At 40.5% G+C, this 24,558-nt stretch overlaps 1 protein-coding gene across 1 annotated transcript; it reads right to left on the bottom strand.

The window, feature by feature from the left end:
* Positions 1 to 403: 403 nt before the first annotated feature.
* C7 (complement C7) lies at positions 404 to 23,424 on the bottom strand. The gene is made up of 18 exons (XM_021295319.2): positions 23,167 to 23,424; positions 22,817 to 22,872; positions 22,007 to 22,082; positions 20,927 to 21,068; positions 19,972 to 20,113; positions 19,017 to 19,155; positions 18,236 to 18,370; positions 16,649 to 16,892; positions 15,859 to 15,972; positions 15,263 to 15,429; positions 14,770 to 14,998; positions 14,071 to 14,242; positions 13,623 to 13,710; positions 11,182 to 11,314; positions 10,113 to 10,304; positions 7,670 to 7,766; positions 3,007 to 3,191; positions 404 to 1,027 (listed from the first exon to the last, which is right to left on the bottom strand). The coding sequence occupies exons 1-18, from the start codon at positions 23,170 to 23,172 to the stop codon at positions 840 to 842; spliced, it is 2,505 nt and encodes an 834-aa protein (XP_021150994.2). The 5' UTR covers positions 23,173 to 23,424; the 3' UTR covers positions 404 to 839.
* Between the last annotated feature and the right edge of the window lie 1,134 nt (positions 23,425 to 24,558).

Here is a 24,558-nt window from a genome sequence, read left to right as displayed (position 1 = left end):
ATACATTCCCTAATAGCTGCCTTCAAGAAAGTTTTGCTGTGGTGGAAGGCCCCCGTGTGCAATGGTCTGTAAGCAAACTGGTCTTGGTACAAACTTAAAAGCATGTGACAATTACAACTGAGTTACCTGTGGTTACAAATGTAGCTCATGATGATAGTTATGACAATGTAAAATGGTGATTTTTCATTATGTGGTTCTGTGTACAAGAAGCTGCAAGCATAGAAGGCTTCTCATTACTTTAAGCCGGCTTTACTATTAATGCACATTGTTTTGACCTTTAAGAGCTTTGGGCTCAGTGACAGGCTCAATGGTGCATGTACTGTTTGCTCAACTGAACAAGCACAGGAGGAAGAAGATACTTTATTAAAAAAGAAGAATCATACCTCTTACTCTGCAGAGCCTATTTTTTCTTTTTTTTTTTTTTTCTTTTTTTAATCTAAATCTACTCAGTGCATGAATACGCTTGTGTGGCCTTAAGAAAAACATATTTACCATGTCAGACACTGAGATCCATCACTATAAATGCTACTTTGGCAATTGCATCTCAGAAACGTACTTTTATTCTGATGGAAATGTGAAGTAAACTTGTAGTGCTATATCCAGGGCCTCAGCAAGGAGCCCTGTCATGGGCAGTAGTGGTGAGTGCAGCTCTGCCTGAGAAAGAGTCTTGGGCCCTGATTCAGAGCTGACCAGAGCTGATGCACACAGCCTCATCAGCTGCAGTGGACTTGACAGCAGAGCTTGCATTTGATAGAGCAAGGTTCGAAGTGTGTCCTGCCCCAGAGTTGACACATTTAGACATATCCCATGGCAACAGGCAAAATGAACCGTAACATATATTATTTGCTCTGTATATCGCAGGGCCTTATGCTGACAAGGGTGAGACTCTCCCCCTGGCATTTGAGCCGCCCAGCGTCGCACTCGCTCATGGTCCGACGGGCAGCAGAGCCGCTGACTTCAGCACAGACCTGAATGCCTCCCTCATCACACGACCCATCTTCATCACAAACACAGCTGTTGGATTGCGCTATGCAGAAACACAGAGGAAAAACACTCAGGATGGCATCCAACTCAGCAAAAAACAGACTAAAATGTTTCCAGCAAAACTGTAGGATTGACAGCAATTTCTCTGCAGGCTGCTCAGTACAACAAAAGACATGCACCTGTTAGAGGGGGTCCAGAGAGGACCACAAAAATGATCAGAGGGCTGGAACAGCTCTCCTGTGAGGACAGGCTGAGAGAGTTGGGGTTGTTCAGCCTGGAGACGAGAAGGCTCTGGGTAGACCTTATTGTGGCCTTTCAGTATTTGAAAGAGGCCTATAAGAAAGATATGGACAGACGTTTTCATAGAATGATTTCATTTGGAAGAGACCCTCAGGATCATCGAGTCCGGCCATAATCTAGTCTTTCTAGCAGGGTCCAGCAAGGGGTAATGTTTTTAAAGTGGCAAGATTCAGGCTAGATATAAGGAAAAGATGTTTTATAATGACAGTAGTGAAACATTGGAACCATTGCCCAGAGAGGTGGTAGATACCCCATCCCTGGAGACATTCAAGGCCAGGCTGGAGGGGGCTCTGAGCAACTTCATCTGGTAAAAGATGTCCCTGCTCATTGCAGGGGGGCTGGACTAGATGAGCTTTGAAGGTCCCTTCCAATCCAAACTATTCTGCGATTCTATGATTTTTTTTCCTATCCAGAAGCAATAATAGCTGATACTCAGGTTCAGTGGAAAAGCTAGAAGTGGAAATGAGTGGTGCTCTGATTAGGCTTCCTCTGATCAGAGAGGGTTATTGTGCTTGTGGGTAAAGCTTGCTCAAGGTGCTTGAGATATTGCTCTCAAAGATTTCTCTGATATTACTGCTTGAACCAGTTCATGTATCTACTGCTCCAGAGTCAACATAACATGTATGATGAGAGATCTGTTCTTGAACAGCAACAAACAGACACAGCCAGCATCTTTAATTACATATGGGTTTTTTCACCAAGATTAAAGGATCTACTCCTACAAATAAACAGGTGTAGTTGTTTCAGTGACAGCAGCTAAATAGATAAGAAGATGATCTCATCTGCAATTTATTTTTCGTAACTTTGTCTTTGTTTTGGTGTTGTATGTTTGTTCAGGGTTTTTTTGGCCTGTGTTTGTCTCTGCTGAAGCTCCAGCCCGTTTTGATTATCTTTTTTTGTTATTGTTATTATTTCTGTCTGTTCAACCCTGTTAGACAAAACAGATTAACTCCTATCAAGTAATCTTTTTTTGTTTTCAAAATACAACAATAACTGTGCCTCTATCTGGGGCACTTCTAAAAATCTAATTTACTTCTTTATCTTCCCATTTCTGTCATCCCTCCATTAAATGCAATGTAGTGTAGGACACTCAGGGAAATTATATCAGGGCACTTGAAAACTTGCACTGCAGACAGATTGCAAAAGACTGGGACTATTTCCTCTCAGGGAAGAGACATTCACCTTTCACCATAATATGAGAAAATGGAATATGCAGTGAAGTACAAACAAAAGTAAGTGACTTTCCTAGATAGTATAGAATAAGACATTCAATTCCTTGCCACATGATACTGCTGAGGAGACTGCTCCACAAATTTCAGAAAAGGATTAGCTATTCCTGTCATCCGTAAGGACTGCCACAGTTACTGTGTGCAGAAATTTAAAATAGGTGGATACTGTGAAAAAAGAGTAGGGAAAGCATTTAACCCAAAACTTCGAGGGAACCAACAGGTAAGCCCCTTAACAAGGACTAGGAATAAGTTTTTCCTGGAGATAATGTATTTTGTTGTGATATCCTCTGTTTTTTTTTTTTTTCTCATGAGCTTTCTGCTGGTTTTGGACATGAAGCACTGGGCTGAAGGTTTGAAGAGCTTAGCAGTGCCTGGTGCTCCTGTGAGAGTCTGCAGACACCATATCAGGACTATGCTTAATGAGTAAATGGGGATAAAGATTTCATTTTGGTCATACAAACAATTTTGCTTACAATTGTGAAGAATCTCTTACCATCGCATTTTTCCCATGCACGGCATGATCCACATGATATATCAGCTGCCTGAGGTATTTTGCAGTTTTCTGCATTAGTAAGAGAGTATTTTCTGCCCATGCACTCCAAAGCATGCATCTTGCAAACAGTTAAAGGTATGTTTCTCTTGGTTCTTTGATCTGTAGCACAGGTGTCCAGGGAAGGACTGAAAATGAAAGCAGAGATCACGCTATTTAAATATGCTTTATCTTGGTATCTCTTAAAGGAGATGAAGGACTGGAAAACATTCAGGGTCCAGTTCAAATTTTCCCATTAATTGAAACACATTCTAAGAGTGCAGCAAGGGAAGTCAAAACACAGACATGTGAATAATTCAGACTCCTTTCTTGTCTACAGGTTGCTGAGGGCCAGACTCTTTTCAGTGGTTCCCTAAGATAGGATGAGTGGCAACAGGCACAGGCTGAAGCACAGGAGGTTCCATTTGAACATGAAGAAAAACTTATTTACTTTGAGGGTGCCAGAGCACAGCAGTGAGAGCGAGACTTCAGTTAAAAATACTCCAGACCTGAATTATTATCTAATACGCTACACATGCTTGCACCTAAGTACATACACAGAAAACATTTCATATACATATAATGATATATGCACTCACAAAAACTAGCTTGTAGAAGTGGTAATAACAATTCTTGGATAACCTTAAACAGTGTTTGCTGCATGCCTGTGCTCCCCTGGTTACAGCCACAGGTAAGGTGCTGTGCAGGGAATGAGAGAGCACAGATGTGCTCCCAGGGGATGGAGGCCTTTGCAATATGGCACCAAAGGCTTATTTTCAGCACAGTTGCTCGTTTTGAGCTTACAAACCCTCCCACAGAGACTTTCAGTGTCTAATGGATCAGTTCTGATGGTGAGTCTCAGGTAAACAGTTGTTTTGTGGGGAGGAGAGGCCAACAAGGAATGGGCAAATGGCCCTAATGAGCTTCACAAGGCTGCCTGAAGGGGAGGGTAACTCCCTGTGAAAGTGGCTTGTCAGAGTGGGGAAAAGGAATTTGGAAAAAGGAAGGTGTGGTAAGAAATTCTTGGCTCAAATCTTGCTTGATGGCCAAGTGTTATAGTAATTTTTTCTTTTTTTTTCCTTGAAACTAGGAAATGGATTTTGGTAGACCTATAAGTAAGGCACTGAGGAAAAGTGCCTGCTCCAAGCTTTGAGACTGATTCTTTGAGAGATGTTGTGGAAGCCTCTTAAAAGAGCTGGGTTTACAGAAGTTTAAACTACCTGTAACACAGTGCACCTTTAAGATATTTAAAATTTGGCACAGAGTTCACCAGCTGAGCCTGAAAACTTCACTGCATCTACTTGCAGCCAAATATGTCTTCAAATAATAGTAACTGTATTACATCTCCTGCTTAAGTTAACATCCTCAACCACAGTGGTTCCCTCACTAGTGTGCTCAGTCAAAATACCAACCACTAAATCCTTAGCGAAGTTTGTTGCCTGAATTTTCCTGAATGTTCTTTTGTTAACATAGAAAATGAAGTTAACTTGCTTATTCTAAGGCACAACAAGTGAGCAGACCAATGGATACGCGAGACCAAGCAGTTGACAAGGGAACCCCGTGTATTTGTCTGCATTCTATTGTTTGTTTGTCTGGCTGAACAGCCTGTGAGTTAGTGGTGCACTGATTTATAATTTGAAAGTTATTTTTACAGACAGAGGTATAAGAAAACTTTATCTTTAAATATTATCTTAAATTTGGAAGAACAAAGTGTGACCCAGGGAAAGCCTCTAATCTGTAGTTCAGAGGCCTTCTTTGTTTGCCTGAGTGATGAATCTCAATATCTGAGTCTTAAGGCAAAAAACTTGTATACAAGGCAGTTTGATGAAGCTGAAAAGATTAAGTTCAGACACAAGCGCACTGCTCTGTCTGCTTTGCACCACTTTCACGACACCCAAAGGCGGGGATGGAGGCTGATTTAACCAGCTGCTGAAGGTTCAACCCAGGGAGCTCATGGTCCATGTTGCCAATCTCTAGCTACAGTATAATCTCTCAAACTGTCTTGAGAGTGCTTCACATATTTGCTATAGCTGGAAGAAAGCCAGTGGAAATCAACACGTTCAGATACATAAGAAAAAGCCTGGAGAATCTGTACTCATAGAGAAATGAATAATTTGCAGTCATTGCTGAGAAAGGTTGAGACAGGGCTAGAAGCACCAGTGCAATAAAAATTATTAGAGGAAAGGAAGAGTCCTTGTGTAAAGCGAGTGTGAGGAATTCAATACCTTTTACCTGAAAGAGAACGGTTGGGTAAGAACAAGCTTTTACTAAAGCACATATTGTGAGAAATTAAATAGCAGGTGTAAGTCAGCAAATAACTTCTCTCCCTTTCTCCTACAATAAGAGGCAGGCAACTTCCAGTGAAAGTAAAAAGTGAAAAATTCAGCATGCTGGAAATCATTTTAACTCCTTAAAATTATATTCAAGTTTTAATATAACACAGGTCAACTCTTAGGAGACACATACATGCTATGCAAATAAATGTGGAGGAGAAAAAGAGGTTACAGTACTTAAAAAATACAAAATCTCATGTCTCACTGTGGAGATAGTATTCAGTTACTGGAGGCTGAGGTTTGATCTCTATTAACACACTAACTGTACTCCAACCTCTTCCTTGCACTAAGGCCAGTTCATATGAAAGAGCTAGTGTCCATGCTGTTAAACTACTTGTCCCCAAAAGACTGGAATGGTCCCTGACCCTGGTAACTCCTGTGTTGTGCTAGGAATCATCTAGGAGTTGGCCTCTGCCAAAGCTGCTTTAGCAATTCAGCAGCTCTGGTGCCCAAGATCGTTCCCTTGCTCTAACAGATGTGGACAGATACAGCCTAAGGCACCACATCATGAGGGACAAATTACCCTTCATGAGCCTGTTGTGGGGTTCTCGTGCTGTCCTGGGAAGTCTCTGTTGTTGGCCTCTCGGAAACCGAAAGGAGGTAGGATGGGTTTGAAACAATGGTGTTCCTGAATTCCCACATGAGCTGTTCACAGCTCTCTTCTGAGCAGAGGCTGCTGCTGAAAGCCACTGCCAAAGCAAGCCAAGTTACTTCTGACCTCTGAGAAAAGACCAAGATGTGCTTACATGCCTTTCTCCTACAGCCTTAACAGGCTGGCAGATTAGTCTGCTGTGACAGCTCATGATTTATCCTTCTATTATTAGATGTGTTATTTCAACAGACAGAGTGAAAAGATGGCATCAGGGAACAGAAATGACTGTTATCTATCTTCCTGCCATTTTGAACATAATTTTTAAAATAGAAACAAGCAAGTAGTAGATTAATTATAACGAATGCCTGAACGCCTAACTAAGTGTAATTCATTTAACTTCCAAGGTTATTGTGACTCTGCTGATGGTCTTTCCTATCACTGTGGACTTGCCTTGTCTTCTGTATAACTAAGCTCAACACATCCATGAACAACACGAGGGTTTGTGCCTTGCTTTAATGAGTGTTGGGAAAAAAACGGTGGGACCAGGTGTTTAAGGATAGGAATAGAGTCTTAGCAGAGCTGTTACAAACCTGGCACTTATTTTCACATGCAAGACAATGGCCTCAGATCCTAGGCAACTGCCCAGGGGGTATACAAAATCTGAATTAAGCTCAGCAAATTTAATTTTGAGATGTTCAAAGTGTGCTAATTTTGCCTTAGAACCACAGTCACTGTGCAGGGCACCCTTGAGTTATGTGGCTGATGGAAAGCATACTTACCCCACTGAGAAGTTCTGCTACCTTGATATAACTTATAACTTGAGATGACTTAAAAGTTTCTTCTGCCTGCTACAGGAGGAAAAGGCAAACGTGATCTGCTACCCTACAATTTCCGAACTGCTCAGTTCCTGCTGTGACATAAACCTGGCCAGATTTCATATCCAGAGCTCACACACACTGTGATGGCTTTACAGCAGACTTCATCCAGTCTATGAAAACCAGCCCAGATGCCGGAGTGCTGAGCTCTTTGGCACACCTGGCCATCAGTGCCAGGTGGTCTCAGGTGTCTTCCTGTTATGCCTCTGTTTTGGTTCTGTTACCTCCATGTTTAGCAAAGAACCGAGAGAGTTACTAATATCTTTACATTTCTCCTGCATTGCTTAATGCAGAATATAGACTTAGATCAAACAGGAAACAATAAATTCTGGTCTGCAAATTATGAGGCCAGGAAAGGTGATGCGACTGGTCTGTGCAAACTGCTGTGTAAATGGGACATTAGATTTTTGTGCCTTTCATAACTCTCCAGTCTCTCAGTAGGAAAAATAATTTTGCTTTATTTCACTAGCTTACTGTTTCGATGGTTTATGTCCCAGGGGCCTCAGTTCTAACTTTTCCTCAATCTTCTAAATCTTCAAAATATAATTTCATCTTTTTCCATCTATTTCACAGCTCAAGTGAAGCTGAAATTATCCCTTCACCTTCTGTCATCCAACCAAATTTTGTCACCGCTAAAACCCACTGACAGCTCTGACAAGGCAGGTAAGTGATGAACAGGACATTGATTGAGCTGTAAAGCAAACAAAGTACAATGCCTCCTTCTCATATGAGTAAAGCTTTCTCACCTGTCATGGACCGAAGACATACAAAATTTAATTGGTCTTGAATAAAGTGAGAAAGTCATTGCAAATTCAGCGCGAACTTACCCACACTCATAGGGCATTTTGCACACACATTGCGACTGATGCACTTTTTCCCAGGGCTGACATTTAGGCTCTGTCACTTCTGGTTTCACACTGGGCACTGAAGTAAAAGAACACAGACAGTGCTATTAAGGGTCAGAAGTACAAGGGCTGTTAAAGGTCTCTGAAAGTATCTTATCAGTTAATCTTAAAAGGCATTGAACCATACACCACGACATAAATCCACATCCTGCATGTTCAGTAAAAGTATCTACTGCAGGGAAGGAATCAATACTATTAAAAAGATATGATACACTTTGCAAAGATACTGGTCAGTAATTTATCCGGTGGTCATGTGTCAGATGGAAGGAGACAGGTACGATGTTCAAGCTTAAACATTCATCTTATCTCTGCAGTAGCCATTTGTTTCTACTAAACTTAGCAGTGTTGAATCATAGCTAGCAACAGCTTTATCATTAGGTTTCAGAGTTACTGGCTTCACTCTTGAACCTAAGGTTTCAAATTCCTATGTAGAAATGTGAACCTGAATATCTTTATACACTTATGATAATGAAAACTACAAGTTCCATCCTTAGCTCTCAATCTGCACTAACTTTAAAAGTAAAAGCAATAGTGATTCTTGGCAAATTTTTATGGTTGTACATGTAATGTTCTTTGAGTGCCGAGTCGTATTCCAAGCTTGAAAATGAAATAGGCTTTTGCTAAACATTCCTCTGGAGATTTCTGGATCAAGTAATGACAAGACTTTGCTAAATCTGTACAGACACAATTTCTCAGAGAGCTTTATCCTGATTTGTGTTTTAGATTAGGTATCTGTAATTTCCTACTTTAACATGAAACTTTAATACTTGTGAACATCATTGCCTTTGAATAAAAAGTTTAAAAATCTCCCTATAGAGACCAACAGAAATTGCCAGAGAAAAAAAAAAAAAAAAAAAGGAAGAGTTGCAGTGTATTGCAATACAGACGGCAGGAATAACAGGCATAACCCAGTCTCCTTGCAGAGGGGAAACTTCCACCAAAAATCTCTGCATTATCTCCACCACTGGGGCTGTTGGTTGCATTGTTGTTTGTCACTGACACTACTGCTGACTAAATCCAAATGTATGTTTGCTGCTGTACCTTGGATATACGTATCTTCTTAATTTTTATGCCTCTTATTTCATATTCCTTGCCTTTTTTTACATTGTTGTTCTATTAATAATCATTATTCTAATGTAATTGTTGTCCCTTTTTGTTGTTTGTTTGTTTTGGTTCTGGTTTTGCCTTTCTTAAAACATTTATACTGATGTAATGCTCCCATACAACCAGGTACAAGCTTTTTCTAAAGATGGAAGTATTTGAAATTAGTTCTAATTATTACTGGAATTTGAATACATGATAAAACAAAAAAATGATGAAAATCAGTCACTCAGCCTAAGGAGTAATTGGCAACAGTACTTTAGCACTGGCACTGTAGCACTTCAGCAGCAGTGAACTGTTCAGGTACAGCTATGTTACTCCTTCTGAAATCCTTATGGTTCCCGAGTACATGGGTATGACACAGCGGCAGACAACTTTTACACTGGGAACCTCACAGGACAGCTGCCTTTTGAGGTCTAAGCCTGACTGTCACCTGCCTCTTCTCTCAGGTCAGGCAGCCTCAGGCAGCAGTTGGACAATAAAGAGAGGACAGGCATGAAATGTAGGAGACACGCCTGGTCTTCTACAGTAGTGACTGTTGTCCCCAAGCAAGGGTCTCCCCAGGGATGCAAGAACGTCTGGGACTTTGAGTGAGAATGTGACTGGCCTGAAGCAGCAAGCTGCTTGGATGTCTGTGTGTCACTGACCAGCAACACAGGAGTGCACAGAAGAAAGTGTTGTCTGCCTTCTACAGCTGGAAAAGATGACTTAGAGCTGCTGCCTGCTATAGCCTGTAACCCCCTCTGCCAGCTCTTGCCAGTACCCCATATTAGCTGTGTGACAGTCAGATGACAAAAGGAGTAATCCAGCCTTGTCCTTCTCTGCCATGAGATGTCATGGTGCACTGAACAGCTTCCAGATAGAAAAGCCACATCTCTAAGGTGCAGCTCACATGGTGATGGTGTTACACAACATGGGTGAAAAGTGAAGTATACTTGGGTGATGGAATAAGCAGTGTACATCCCAGGTGAGCTCTCAAAGTATTTTTAGTGACAATATTTGATAGAAATAGGTGAGTGGGAAGCAAAAAGACATAAGGAAACCTCAGTAGAAATGTCTTATGGCATCAACAGCCCACAGAAAACATATGCTCATGTTTTCTGTGCTTCCTGCTGGTGATGTAAGTATGGCTTCTCTCTATTACTGTATCAGATATAAGCGTTGCCTATATCTTATCTACAACATATCTACAGCAATAGATATCTATCTAGTCTGTCCAAGAAAGAAACTCCTGCATTGCATTTGGAGGACTGCAACGTCTTACCTGGTCTTTTGCACTGGATAGTCTTCATGTCAGGAGACCACTTGAGGCTGGGCTCACACAAAATAGAGCGTGCCCCTTCCAAGTGCATGCCATGAGGACAGGACAGAGTTATTCTCTCACCAATCTCATACACAGGTTTCCAGGGCTCTACTTGCAAACTCCATTCCAGGACAGGCAGGAGACAAGCGGTTTCTAAGAATTGAAGCATTCAAGACAGCCACAGCGAATCAGTGTATTGCAGAAAGCAGTCACATGTTTTAACTTCTCTTACATTCCTTAACAAATTGAATGGTAAGTTTAGCTGATTTTCCTGTAGAATCATATCAATCACGTTAGCACAGGATATTAACTCATCACACCAGCCAAACATGTAACACCAAGGGCACGGTGACAATACGTCCTCCTACTGCCTGCAGGTCCAGCCCTAGCTTGAAGAGGGCTTCTGTGTTCTTAGGAAGGAGGAAAGGATGGCGTTAAACTACAGGTCTGAAAATTCCCTTATCTCACTCAAAGTTGACTCACAAATAAAAGGGGCAGGGGAAAACAAACAAAACAAACAAAACAAACATACAAACCCCCTAATGGTTACTGACTGGATTAGGGGAAAAAAGTTAAATGGGGTGATCATCCAATATGTAAAGTGATCCCTGGAGTAGTGTTCTTATCACAAGGTGGTTATTTGAGAACTTTCTTTTTTCCCAGAGTTGCCCACTGGACCTTTTCCTCAGTTTGCTTTATCCATAGACTCATCCTCCTGGTTCTTGGACATAGGCACAGGACTGAATTAAGCAGCCAAGTTTGTTTCCACAAGAAGTAATTCTTGGACTGGCGTTTAGTCTCCCTCACTTCTAGCCTTCCATAAAACCAGACTTCATGGACACATTTCTATTCCAATATTACAGCATCTGGATTGAAAATAAAAGTCAATTTAGACCTAATTATGTCTAGCAACTGGAAAATCCAGGTATGTATTTGTCCACCTTTGTAGCTGGAAAGCAGACATTCAGAGACGTTGCACTGTAATTCAGGAATGGAGTTGCATTTTAAAACAAGAATCACTTAGACGTACCCTTGCAATACCTGTCTCCAATTTGCCACTGTAAATTACTGCCACACTTAGCAACAGGATCACCAACAAGAGAATATCCATGTCTGCAAGCATAAACAATGGTTTTCCCAACAGGATATGAGTTTTCAGCATTCTGAAAGAAAAGGAACAGCTGAAATTTTGGATATGCAGTCTAAGAACCACCAGCAGCATTGAACTCCCTTTAATTCTGGCATGCAGTAGCTGAGGACAGTGAGAAGTGCTAATGGCACTGATGAGAGTGTCTGGAATACTGGGGAAACTCTGATTATCAGCAGTCAATAAATGTCATCAAAATGGAGACAATGATGTAACTAAGTTGACAGAATGCAGAACATGCAGGCTATCTGAATGATTTGGATGAGGGAATAGAGAGTACTATCAGCAAGTTCGCTGATGACACCAAGCTGGGAGGAGTGGCTGACACACCAGAAGGCTGTGCTGCCATCCAGCGGGACCTGGACAGGCTGGAGAGTTGGGCGGGGAGAAATTTAATGAAGTATAACAAGGGCAAGTGTAGAGTCTTGCATCTGGGTAGGAACAACCCCAGGTTCCAGTATAAGTTGGGGAATGACCTATCAGAGAGCAGTGTAGGGGAAAGGGACCTGCGGGTCCTGGTGGACAGCAGGATGACCATGAGCCAGCACTGTGCCCTTGTGGCCAGGAAGGCCAATGGCATCCTGGGGTGTATTAGAAGGGAGGTGGTTTAGTAGGTTGAGAGTGGTTCTCCTTCCCCTCTACTCTGCCCTGGTGAGACCACACCTGGAATATTGTGTCCAGTTCTGGGCCCCTCAGTTCAAGAAGGACAGGGAACTGCTGGAGAGGGTCCAGCGTAGGGCAACAAAGATGATTAAGGGAGTGGAGCATCTCCCTTATGAGGAAAGGCTGAGGGAACTGGGTCTCTTTAGCCTGGACGAGACTGAGGGGTGACCTCATTAATGTTTACAGATATATTAAGGGTGAGTGTCACGAGGATGGAGCCAGGCTCTTCTCGGTGACAACCAAAGATAGGACAAGGGGTAATGGGTTCAAACTGGAACACAAAAGGTTCCACTTAAATCTGAGAAGAAACTTCTTCTCAGTGAGGGTGACAGACGCTGGAACAGGCTGCCCAGGGAGGTTTGGAGTCTCCTACTCTGGAGGCATTCAAGACCTGCCTGGATGCCTTCCTCTGTAACCTCATCTAGGTGTTCCTGCTCCAGCAGGGGGATTGGACTAGAAGATCTTTTGAGGTCCCTTCCAAACCCTGACATTCTGTGATTCTGTGATTCTGTGAGGGTTAGAGCTGAAGGTACCTTCTGACAGGGGTCTGGCATTGGTACATCAGTGATGGAGCAGTGCTCTCCTGCGAGTGACAGACTGACTTCAAATATGTGTGCCATCAAGCATTAAGAGGGGAACATAAGCTCTTGAACAGCCTTCCAAGGGGACCGGTGGAGGGCATATGGCTTTGCTAATGTTTAAGAGGGCATGTTATCAGCTTGTTGAAGGTTAATGTCACTCAGAAGGGCTGAGCTTGAGGACATGGTTTTTTTTTTCTCATTTTACATCCCAATCTATAATAACAAGAGATCTTACAAAAACTTGACAGCACTACACAAATTGCAGGGTTTTAACTTTAGTTTGTGAACCAAAAATGTGGGAGGCAATAACTGATTAACAAAAAAAAAAAAAAAAAAATCACTGGCAAAAGAGGGACCACAAAATTCTGGATCTTGCCTCAGGTTGCAGTTGTGCAGACAATTAATGAATTTTGAACTAATCCTTTTATCTATTTATTGAGCAAAAATACTCTAGATGGCCTCATAACATAGACAAGGCATAATTCATTCCTCCAGGTGAGGGATTTAGTCTCCCTTGTTAAACAGGCCCAAATTACAGTCAGTCAAATACTTTGCCAGATCATAGTTTCACCAGAGAACAAGGAAGTGCGATGGTAAGTTACAGAGTGTAGAGTGAAAGTTCCTAAAATCTGTTTATACTTTTGCTGTAGACTTGCTGGGGGTTCTTCCACAGTTCACTTTCTGTGCTGTTTTTTCTCTAGTTTCTTGTGCTTTAATATGTAATTCATGTGGCAGACAAAATATTTAATATGTGTATAGGGTAAAAGACAGGTAGATTACTTTTCTCTGTAGGTACCATGGTCCAGAAAAGCAAATATTTCATTCCAGTTTGAGGGTTCAGACTTTTAAAAATTTTATTTTTAGCAAGAAGTCTTGGCTAATGTCATGTAAACTTTAGCTGGGGAAAAATTCTGGGAGACCTGCTATACAGTAACTCTGATACTAAGCTTACCATGGTAAATATTTATTTGCAAGTGAATATCTGTATTAACTGTAATAGAGACACTGCAGGTACAGAGAGGACAGATAACACAGTACTAGAAATAACTTGCTTATAACAGAGTACAAGAAATAACTTACTTGAACAAATCCATTTTCCAACAGAGGAGGAGGTGAACAGAATTCTGTAGGACTTATGGATAAATCAAAACAGTGTGGTTCAATCAACCTATGAAGCAAACAATAGTACAATTTAGTTTGAATTTAGTCTCCCTTCCTTTATAAATTCTACTGTTCTCAGTTTTCAAGATTATTATGCGCCTCATTTACATTACTACTACACAGTCCCAGGCTATCTGAAAGAATGCTAAATAGAATGCTGTCAAGTTTACTGGCTTTTACACCATTTTCTAGTCTTACCTTGTATCAGATTCACAGCTTCAGGACTTCATTTTGTTTCAACTTAAATATGAAAGCTCAGTAAGTGATAGTCGCCCTGAATTCAATAGCTTAGGCACTCTTCTGAAAGAAATGTATTAAACCTTCCTATAGTTGTGCTCCAACTGTTTTGGTTTCTATTTCTTCTTACCGCAAATGCTGCAACTCTTCATCTTCACATGTTCTGCTTTCACGCTGCTCACCTATGCAGGCCTTCCCTCCCCCACGCGGGGAGGGGTTGTTGCAGGTTCGAGTCCTTGATTTCCTTCCCCCTGAACAAGGACTCCAGGAAGACCAGCAGCTCCAGTGTCCATCAACAACACCTATGCAAAATTTGGAAATATTTCACATTAAACTTCTTAGCAGGTTTTTTGTTGTCTAAGAAAAAATTCTAGTGATGGTCCAAACTGTGACCTTAGTTGCAACAATCTAATATTACTCAAACTCATCTTTTATTTAAGTATAATTCCATGTAGTCTGTAAGTTAGCTATTTTTATATTCTCTTAGACTCACCAAATATCAATTATCAGAAAAATTAAAGAGTAAAAATTGATGAAGTTATTTATACCTATTCATTTACTACATATATTGATTTCTAGAAAGCGACATTTTTACTGGTTAGCATTGTGAATTGCATTTAACAATATTAAAACCAGGTTTTGGTTGAGTGCTGCTCAGACATGTTAAGCAAAGACTCAGGCTCAGGATAACCTTCCGCATGCTGCGTTATCTGCAGTGATATCTGACCCAAGCAGCCAACTCGGGTTATGCACTGGGACAGACACACTCTGGAAGCAGGAGAGCACACTCTGCCACTTCCAAACTCTCACAAGTTTAAACTGTGCTGACCTGGCTGATCTTGCACAAGAGTTCCCAGCTCACAAGCTGCTCCAAAGGTGTAAGGCTTGCAGTAACACACACACTGAGTTCCTTCCACAGCTGCCTCACCACCATTCTGGCAAGGCTGACATTTGCATGGATCATTTTCAGCCATATATTCTTCAATGGCTTGTTTTAGGTAATGCTTTTTGACGGAGGAGCAGGGCACTTCCTTTACCAGCTCATACAATGGTGTTAGCTACACACAGTAGAGAAACGTTTATATTAAATAGTTATAATTGGGATATAAGAGTTTATGAGCACATTTTGTCATGTAAAATGCAGTTGATCATTTTAGCTTCATGGAATCTTCCTGTGAATTTTTATTTTCTTTTTTTATAAAGTGATCTGAAAACAAAACAATTGCAGACTACAGCCTGATTATTCACCAGCTGTAGCTCAATCATTTCTCCCATTTAGGTGATCCCATCTGCTCATCTCTGCTTCAGGAAAATAGCCTTACCTTTTGTTTAATTACTCTGGGATAGTCTGTCACTGATCTGGCCCAAAAGGAGTATCTCTGACTGTTCCCAGCAGGATTATTCAGCTCTAGATAACTAAGGGCTGCAACAGCACCTGGGCTTCCTCCTTCTATGTAGGGGTCTCCTTTAATCTTATTACCACTGCTTCCTGTAGATTAAGAATGGGAGATACAGAAAACACGATTGTTGCTATATTTACAAATGGAAATAGAAACAATACATGCAAAAATGATACTAGCAAGCAGTGAAAGGGCTCTTTGGTGCAGATCAACATCTGTGCCTGGGTCAAGACTTCCTATATGGATAATATATACGAAGCATCTGTTTTTGCAGGTATCTTAGCAGCAGACGTGACTTAGGATGTCCAGAACGGTACTAGTTACTGGGAAAGCATTTGTAATGACTGATGGGTGGTTAGATGGCCTTTTAAACTAGACACCTGGTGTCTGGGTTCAGAATGTTAAGATCAAGTTCAACAGAGCTATTAACACCTGCTCCTCACTTTGACAGCTATTTAGGAGGAGATGATGGAAAGATGGAGACATGACAACTGTACAAGTCACTGTTGAACATTTACCTGAAGAAGTCTGTAGCAGTTCATCCAGTTTGGAGCACTTTACTTTTTTCTTTTTCACAATGAATGCATTCCAGCCTGATGTGGTGCACTCATACATGTCTGTTATGCTCAAACCTGCAGATAATCAATCCATTAAAAATACTGTACACAGAAAGTGCGTTGGATTAATTTCCAAGTTTCTCATTGTCTTGAGACGTGTTTTAGGAAGAAAAGAAGCAGGAAGTATTATCCCTAAATTAGAAGGCAACTAACTAGCATGTTCTGTGGGAAGGTCCATACACTGCTAAAGCCTGTGGATGGAGGCTGAAAGATGGGATGTGTATCTGGAAGAAGCTTATTGTTTCTTTCATCTCTTTTTTCAGCAATTGCTAGTCCTACAGCACTGCTCCCCACTGAGTACCATCATACATGTCACTCTGGTGTTTGCTCTGTTTGTAATTTTTTTCTGCTTTACACAGTTTTACCCAACCTACATCTTCAAATAACTTTTAAGCTTTAACACTACTTGAGATTTAGATTGGCAGTAGAATTCAAGTTTAGCCTGATGAGCTCCTGAATCAACCATCAAATCTTTGGCACACAGAGCACTGCAGGTCACAGATGTGGATCTCGAACTAAATGTTGTGGTTTGGTCTCTTTTTCTAACCTTTTAAATTTTCTCTATGAAGAGAATGTGGTGACTAGTAAAGCCTCTTATTTGATTTTAAGTATCAGCAGGGAGAACAGGAAAAGAAATTTTTGTATTTGTTTACTCGCTTTGTTTCTTCTAACAGATACTCTAGTACTCTACCTTCTGCTTTCATCTTGTCAGTATCCATATAAAAGATAACTTTGTAATGTCCTCCTAGAGATCCTGAGTGTAAGAAATGAGTCCCAAAATGTTCAATAAGTCTTCGGTAGACGTTGTACTCATAGACGGTTGGAAGATTGGCCAGTTCCTTCCAGAAAGGCTCTGCAAGAGTGAGGAAGTCTGGGCGGTTGTTAATAAACTGAGCAACTTCCACACTGTTCTCAACAACCATCAGCTGCCTGCTCTGGAGGAAGGAAAATATGTCAGTCATGCTTCGTGTCACTGTCAGGGTGGTTTCCACTAGCCAGATGACATGCACGTTATATTATCTACTAAGCAACAGCTCTTCTAGAGTTGTCAGACACGTCTAAAGAACTTGGTGAATGCCAAAAGAACATCCTGAAGTTAGGAAACATCTTTTAGACCTTCACTTATAATTGCTGTGTGATTTATTTTCCTCTTGTGTACCTGAAAGCTAGTGTAAGGAAAATAAGAAAAAAAAAATATCACTCTTCAAAGCTACTGGTTGTTTCCAACACTGAAAGCCTTACAGCAGCAGGTTAACAAGCCTTGTCTGAAAGCATATCAGGGGCTCTAGCGAGGACTCCTTTTTACCCTTTTTTGTCTAGAGAAGCCTTTATTTGTAACGGGCTCCATGGATTTTGAGGCTGCTGCTAAGTTATAAAATCCTATATGCCTATACAATAATGGTCATCTCACACTCTCAAAGCTGCTTCTGAACTTCGTTATGATCAAAATTCTTCCTTGTTAGTGTGGTAAAATGAGTTTGTTCTCTGTCAGCTTGGGGGCCATAAAATGTATACATTCATGACTTGATTTTTATTTGCTATAAGATAGAATTAATGCTTCATAATTGAGGGTTATATCAGATTATTTATCTAATGCTCTCTTTTAAACAAGTGAAAGGCATAAGCACTGTGACCTCCTGGCTGTTTAAGACACCAGATCTTTATCTTAATGGAGTTCTAGTAGTGGAAATTGCATTATAAAATAAAGTAGCTTTAACCACAAAACGATTTCATTTTTTCTTCACTCTAAGGTGCTGACAGAGGTGATAAGAAAAAAAAAAAAGTGCAGTAAATCACTGGAAGAAATTAATAGAATCATAGAATCATTTTAGTTGGAAAAGACCTTTAAGATCATCAAGTCCAATCATTAACCCAACACTGTCAAGTTCATCACTAAACCATGTCCCTGAGAACCTCATCTCCACATCTTTTGAACCCCTCCAGGGATGATGACTCCACCTGTTCCCTGGGCAGACTGTTCTAATGCCTGACAATAAATTATGAGAAGAAGTGAATGGTTATCTTCCTCAAATAAGGAGGAAAACAGCTAGTAAATAAATAAATTACTAATAAAGAGGTAAAATGGAGCAAGTAAAAACCAGCAGCCAATGCTTATTAATTGATAACGGAACCAGTGATCTCTTTGTTAATGTTTTATGCTTTGTGCCAAAAACATCTTGATAATATAAATAGTTTCATCTCACTATAAAAGCACACAAAGAAAAATTATGAAAATATTTATGTAAAATACTAAGCCACAGTGACAACTTATACACACCTTTTGACTGTATTGAAGAATTTTATTCTGTGAATAATGGTGTCCACTGTTTGATTTTTCATACCTCTCCGTGTGTTTCATATAAGACCAGCTGCTGTTGAAAAACTCATAACTGAAATCATTCTGAATTTTAACCTAGAAAATGAAAGATAGAATTCTGTATAAAGAGCCTCATGAAAGATGTTAAAAATGGTAACTTGTAGCGTAGAGCAAGTCCTTCCTGAAGCAAAAAATCCAATGTGTTTTTCAGGCTGAATCCATTTCAGACTTCATAAAAAGTACCACACACGACTGGAAAATCCTTACATATATACATATATATAGTTTATACAGCTGTATATTAAGTACTTATGAAGTAAATTACATTAAAGACTGCTTGCTATGCTTTTTATAAGTATGAGACAACCCAAATCTTTGAGGCAATGACTTCAAACAAAACGTATCTCTGGAAGATTGCCACAAAGCACCACAAAGAACCTCAAAGCCTTGTGCACATAAAATTTCTTAGGGTGAATCTTATGCTAAAAAGACAGCTTTACATTCAGTCTAACTGTGCGAGAATTAGAAATCACATCCAAGGAATTACGTTTTTCTTCCTTCCATTTTAGCAAGATATACACCAGTTTGTATTTCAAAATAATAAGAGACTTCATTAAGGGAACAGGTGTTCCTCAGCTGCATTTAGGGAAACGTACCTGCCAAGAGGCCCTACAAGCTGTGCATTATTCTCCCAGTCTGAATCATGACTCTAAATATAAAGCTGTGCTTAATGGAAACGTACTTGGAAAGTATAAGCAAGAACGCTTTCACTCAGCCTGTAGTATTCTCTCCCATCACCACTAAAGACCCTTCTGCATTGTCCTCCAAAGCTTTTTGTATGAATGACTCTTCCCCTAGTCTCACCAGTAATGGCATCAAAGCTATGAGAAGAAAAACATGGAAGATCATTAAGACAGAGAGGTAGAAAATTATTTTACAGGAGCTGAAAATTACAGAGGCATTATAACTGAATGCTGTATTTGCAGATTAAGATCATAAACTTATTTACCCAAGAAAAGGGGATATCAATTAATAGACTTTGTTGTACATGGCATTTTAAAATACAGAAAGCAAGATGTTGCTCTTGGTTTGTCAACAAAAATGAACACATATCAATATCTCTTAACATTAAGACATTCATATCTATCATAACTGATTTTATTATGTTTTATTGTTGCAGCAGTTAATGCAACACTGAAACAACAGGGCATCCATTCCAAAATGTTTTTGTATTATATGTGAATTATATCACATACTAAGTGATACAACTATGCTAAAAAAACTTAGGATAGTTATTTTGCTAGGTTGCAGATAGGATATATAAACAGAAATCCGTATGGATCGACTGTACTAAATGCAATAGCAATGAACGAAAAGAACGAGCATTTTGGCTCATTTTTTCCATGCTGATGATTATGTTTTTTTGGTTGACATTTCATTTCACGTCTTAAAATATGTTTTTAAATGGCAGGAATGAAAGATAAAAAGCTTTATTCTGTGCTTCAGATTAAGGGGCCGGGGCATCCTGGCTGCACTGAGCCACTGACATAGTGCAGGCTGTTCTGCTGAACACTTTTGAACATGGGATGATTCCCCATAGGCCCAGTGAGTCTGTTTGTAGAGCCAGAGCTTGTAAATACAACAAAAATGTAAATGCATTTGGCACCAGTATTACCGAGCCCAGCACAGAACATTACCCTGTTCCTGTAAGTTCTGAATTCGGTGGTGTTTTATCAGTATCGCATACAGTTGTCTTCTCTTCACATTGATCTTCATCTGCACCATCTTCCTCACAATCCTGATCTCCATTGCACACAAGAGATCTGCTAATACACTGACCTAAATCAGAACAAAAGTGCATGGGGAAAGGAGCAGAGTTTGTTCATTTGAAAATAAACAATCTAAATCCAAATAAAAAGTCTCACTTATGTACTACGTTAATTAGCTTGTCCACTCACATGATGAAGAGTCTGTACACAGGAGGGCTTATGAAACAACAGTAAATGTAGACAGAAAGAAAAAGTGCTTAGCATACTTGAGGGAATCAGAGCCATTCAAGGTTTGTGATATATTAATGAAACAGTTGACTTCTGGATTTATTTTCTGAGCTTTCATGCTTTGACCCTATCATTTGTGATTAACTGTGATTATCTCACTGGTAGCACCAAAACATGTTTATCATATTCCTCTGTGAAAAATGTCTACCTACTGAGGTAATGTGTTTTTTTTGTGAAGGTAATGGAAGCTGCTTGGATACTACCACTGTTTTAGGGAGCATTAGTTTCCATGATCCGAGCAATTTCCAAGATATTTGGATATAGCCTAAAACAGCTTTGAACAATGGCATCTAAGGTTGCCTCCTTCATTACCTTCTCATAATGAAAAAACTGTACTCTAGGGCAAATTAGTAAACCAGAACAACATAGAAAGGCTAACAGGGCCGTAGAGTATCATCTGCAAAGCTTTGCAACACTTCAGATGAAATTAAAACCTGTAGTAGGCTGAAAAAAAGCAAAAATCCAGCTAAATCAAATTTCTGTGTAGGCCAGGGGTCTTGCAAAGCCATTACCCATTTACTGAACTTCAAAGATAACAAGGTCAGCTTCTTAACTTTATGACCAGAAAACAGTGGAAAAAGGTCTTGGATGGTACCTGAGAAACACCTGAACCGATCACCACAGCCATCCTCTGTTGGGCAGCCCCTTGTTGGGGTGCATGGTCTGGTTTCAAAGGCAGCCCCAGAGCAGGGGTTTCCCCCATACTGGCCATAAACTGCTACCGTCCGTCTCCGAATCTGAACAAAAATCAAGGGAGATCTTATAAAATCCAAATGCAAAGCAGGACTAGTTTACTGGTGTCAAGACAATGCTACTACCCTACATGCTACCACCCTACTGCTAGAAGGAAATGAGACATTCACCATTTTTTCTGAGAACAACACCACGTGGTATTACCACAATATGTTAAAACACTCTCAAGTTAATGGAAAGACAACTGCTTTGTCTATAAGGCCTTTAGACGGAACCATAAGCCTGGCTGGTTTGTTCAAAAATCTCATATGTAACTAAAACCAAAAGAAAGCTGATGACAAATTTCAGTTTTATTTTATATTTTTAATATTAAATTCAAAGTCAATGATGCTTTTAAGGAAGATGATAAGATCTAACATTAAGTGGGCTACTTTTTGCTTCTAAAAAGAATAAGGACAGTCTCATGGTGCATCTTTAATTTTGACTATTCTCTCCTAATCAATGCAACATCAAAGTAAATGAGACAGAAAATCACAAGTAAGAAGTAAGTGTCTTGCACATCAAGAGAGTTGCACTTTAAAAATTATCAGTTAGTTTTTATTTAAGATACTATTTTGCAACCAAGTTTTCTTCCCTTGAGACTTGACTCCTCTAATGGAAAATCAATGGAATTGGTACAAACCAGCATCAACAGAGGAATGTCCCAGTTTACCAAACAGTTCAGTTGAGCTTTTTGGAACTATCACCAAAATGAAAAGTGCTCAAATTATTTTATAACATGAATTTCATAGCTTTGAAAGGGAACAAAAAGGAGACTGGAGGATTTCCGTTCTGAATTCTTTATTGTTCCTCCTTCTTGTTCTTCTGAGGCTTTTGTCTGACACTTGATTTGTGATTTTAAAGATTTAGTGGCTCCTCAACTACAGGGAAAAGAAGCATACTCTTTTGAAGTCATGAGTAGAAAAAGCATGTCCATCTATACCTGTTTTTGAGTACAGCCATTGCACTCGGACCAAGGGCCAAAAGGATGCCAGCGGCAATGGACTGGACGGGATGGGCTGCATCGGTAGTATTTTTTTGCATAAAAAGAAATAATAATAATAATAATCAGGGAATGCCATCCATGAGTATTAGTGCAAAACTTTCCTAGACAGCAAAATAGGCCTCCAATAAAAATAAGGTCTGTGATCAGGCCCCCTCTAAATCCATTGGGATTTGCTTGTCATGTGTAGGAATGAAAGCAGTTCCTACTTGGGCTTTCTGGTCATGGAACAACAGAAGAAATGAGACACCGGCCTAGTCTGAAGACCAGCAAGGACTTTGTGCAACCCTGTACCAGCTTTGAAGCCCAGCTTCAGCGGTGAAGCGGGAGAGGCCAGACCATGCTGAGAGGCGGGCAGCGGGCTGCCAGGGGCTGTGTGTGCCGTGGCGTGGGGCAGAGCTCCCAAGCAGCCCGAGTGCCCCTGCGAGGCACAGGGAGCGCACCTTGCCCCTGGGATCAGGGCTGGCTTGGGGTCAGCTGCCCCATTTGGCAGACGTGAGCTGCTGTGTCTCACACCACTGCCCTGTGCTTTCCTCCCAAAGGGAATCTGACTCCTCCAGGCAGAGGTGAGGGGCGCCGCGATATCCTCACTCCTGTCACCACTGACAGCAGTGCTGACACTGAACAGTGTCTTCTCTCCCACCAAATACATCCAAAAACCCCTTCAAGCCCTGTCGCATGCACCAGAAGCTGTCTGTTAGATTATATATGCCTAGCTTTTAGCATGTAACTTACTAAAGAAATATTCACCTGGAAAAAATGGGAAAGAAGCCTGAAACTTCCAGCAACAGAAAAATCCCCAGCACCTGAAAAAAAGAGAAGCAAAAGCAAACTTACTCTGCTTTTCTGCTTTTTCCATCAGCTCATGTAGCTTGTCTAACTTTCTGCAATCTTTACATTAGACAGCTTAAGAAATAAAGGACAGCATCATACTGACTTTCTTCAGCTTTGTTGTGCAAGCTCTTGTTCTCTACTTCTTTTCTTTCCTGCAATACTGCCCAATTACATTTTCGGCTAAGTATTTCTCCATATAAATTAATATTTCATTTCACTCACCATATTCACTTCATCAGTAAAAATTAAGTAAGCAATTGTCTTACCTTCATGTTAGATGAAATACTCAGATATCCAGCAATTACCACAGAAAATGCACTTCCACTCAATCCAGCAGCCAAAGGAGTCAGTCAGTCTGTCTGCTACTGTACATCTCTTCTCTCTCTGCCTTGCTATTCAGCTTTTCTTTCCCCAGACAGGCTGAATATTGCCAAGGAATTTTTATCTTAGCCCATCTAGTCCTCTCCAGGGACACAGCCTGCCTTGGGACCTGCTCAGTGTTTTTAAGACATATAAATCAAGGCTTGGCTGTGCTGACTAGTGCTGGCACAAAGCTGTGAGGAGCGCTTACTGGAAAAATGTTTCTCTTTTCCGTATCTTCTCTCTCACAGCTTCTCTCCTCTGAACAAGACTTTTGAGAGATCCCAGGACAGTCTTGGTGTCATATACACTGGACCAGAGTTGAGTCACCAGCTTCAATAGGAAAAGCCACTCCAGAATTAGGGTGATGTTGCTAAGGTTTGATTTTTATAATCAATCTTCAGTCTTCACTTCTGTAGTTATTCTGGTTTTTGTGTATCAGGTGTCGCACTGGAAACCAGTTTACAGATCTAAATGCCAGTTTTAGCCAATTTTGGTATGGTCCTGCCTGTGAAAGGCTTCCTGAGATCACCACAGCCCTTAGTTTCAATGACACAATAGCTGGGTTTTCGTAGGGATGCTCGTGCAGAAGTAAGAGCACTTCAGTTTTTCCTCACCCTGTCATGCTTTCTTAATTTTTCTTTTGTCTTTTTTCACTTTCCAGGGCTTATCCATTCCAGTAACAGCAAGAAAATGCCACTTCTGGGGAAATTCACTTGAATTTATCCTAGTGGATCTTGGATGAAGCCCTCATGGAAAAGCAGCATCTCTATCTGATAACCCCATATCAGATACTAAATCTATTTTGGACAGTCTAACACAGTCCTCAGAAAATTAAATGCTTCATGTGACAGCATCACTACATAGTGACTTTCAAACCCTGCACTCTGTTGGCATGGTTTGCTTTCCTTAAGCAAGATGCCTGGATCTTGGATCACATTACCCCATCCATGTGAGGGATGCCTATGTACCCTGAAGTAAGCAAACCCAGCACTAAGACAGAGCCTGTCTTTGAGACTTTTCAGGTTTAGTAACTATGAATCTCTGTGGTAATGTAATTCATATGCTTTCATCACTTCTGTACATATTTTATTGCTTTTGATCAAAATCCTTCTACTCCTATTAAGTTTTATGACCAATTTGTGCAACATTGTCAGTGGTCATGTGCCTATGAATGAAATTATTAAAACAGAGTTAAGCCCTTTAATAGCTGGCACAGACTACAGGAACTCTGAAGAATGTTTTATCTCTACAGATGTACATCTTGATCTTGTAGTTAGCTGTTTTAATGGCTTAGA

The sequence above is a fragment of the Columba livia genome, chromosome Z (genome assembly GCF_036013475.1).
Source record: "Columba livia isolate bColLiv1 breed racing homer chromosome Z, bColLiv1.pat.W.v2, whole genome shotgun sequence".
Taxonomy (NCBI): Eukaryota; Metazoa; Chordata; class Aves; order Columbiformes; family Columbidae; genus Columba; species Columba livia.
This window is presented reverse-complemented; position numbering and strand designations above follow the sequence as displayed.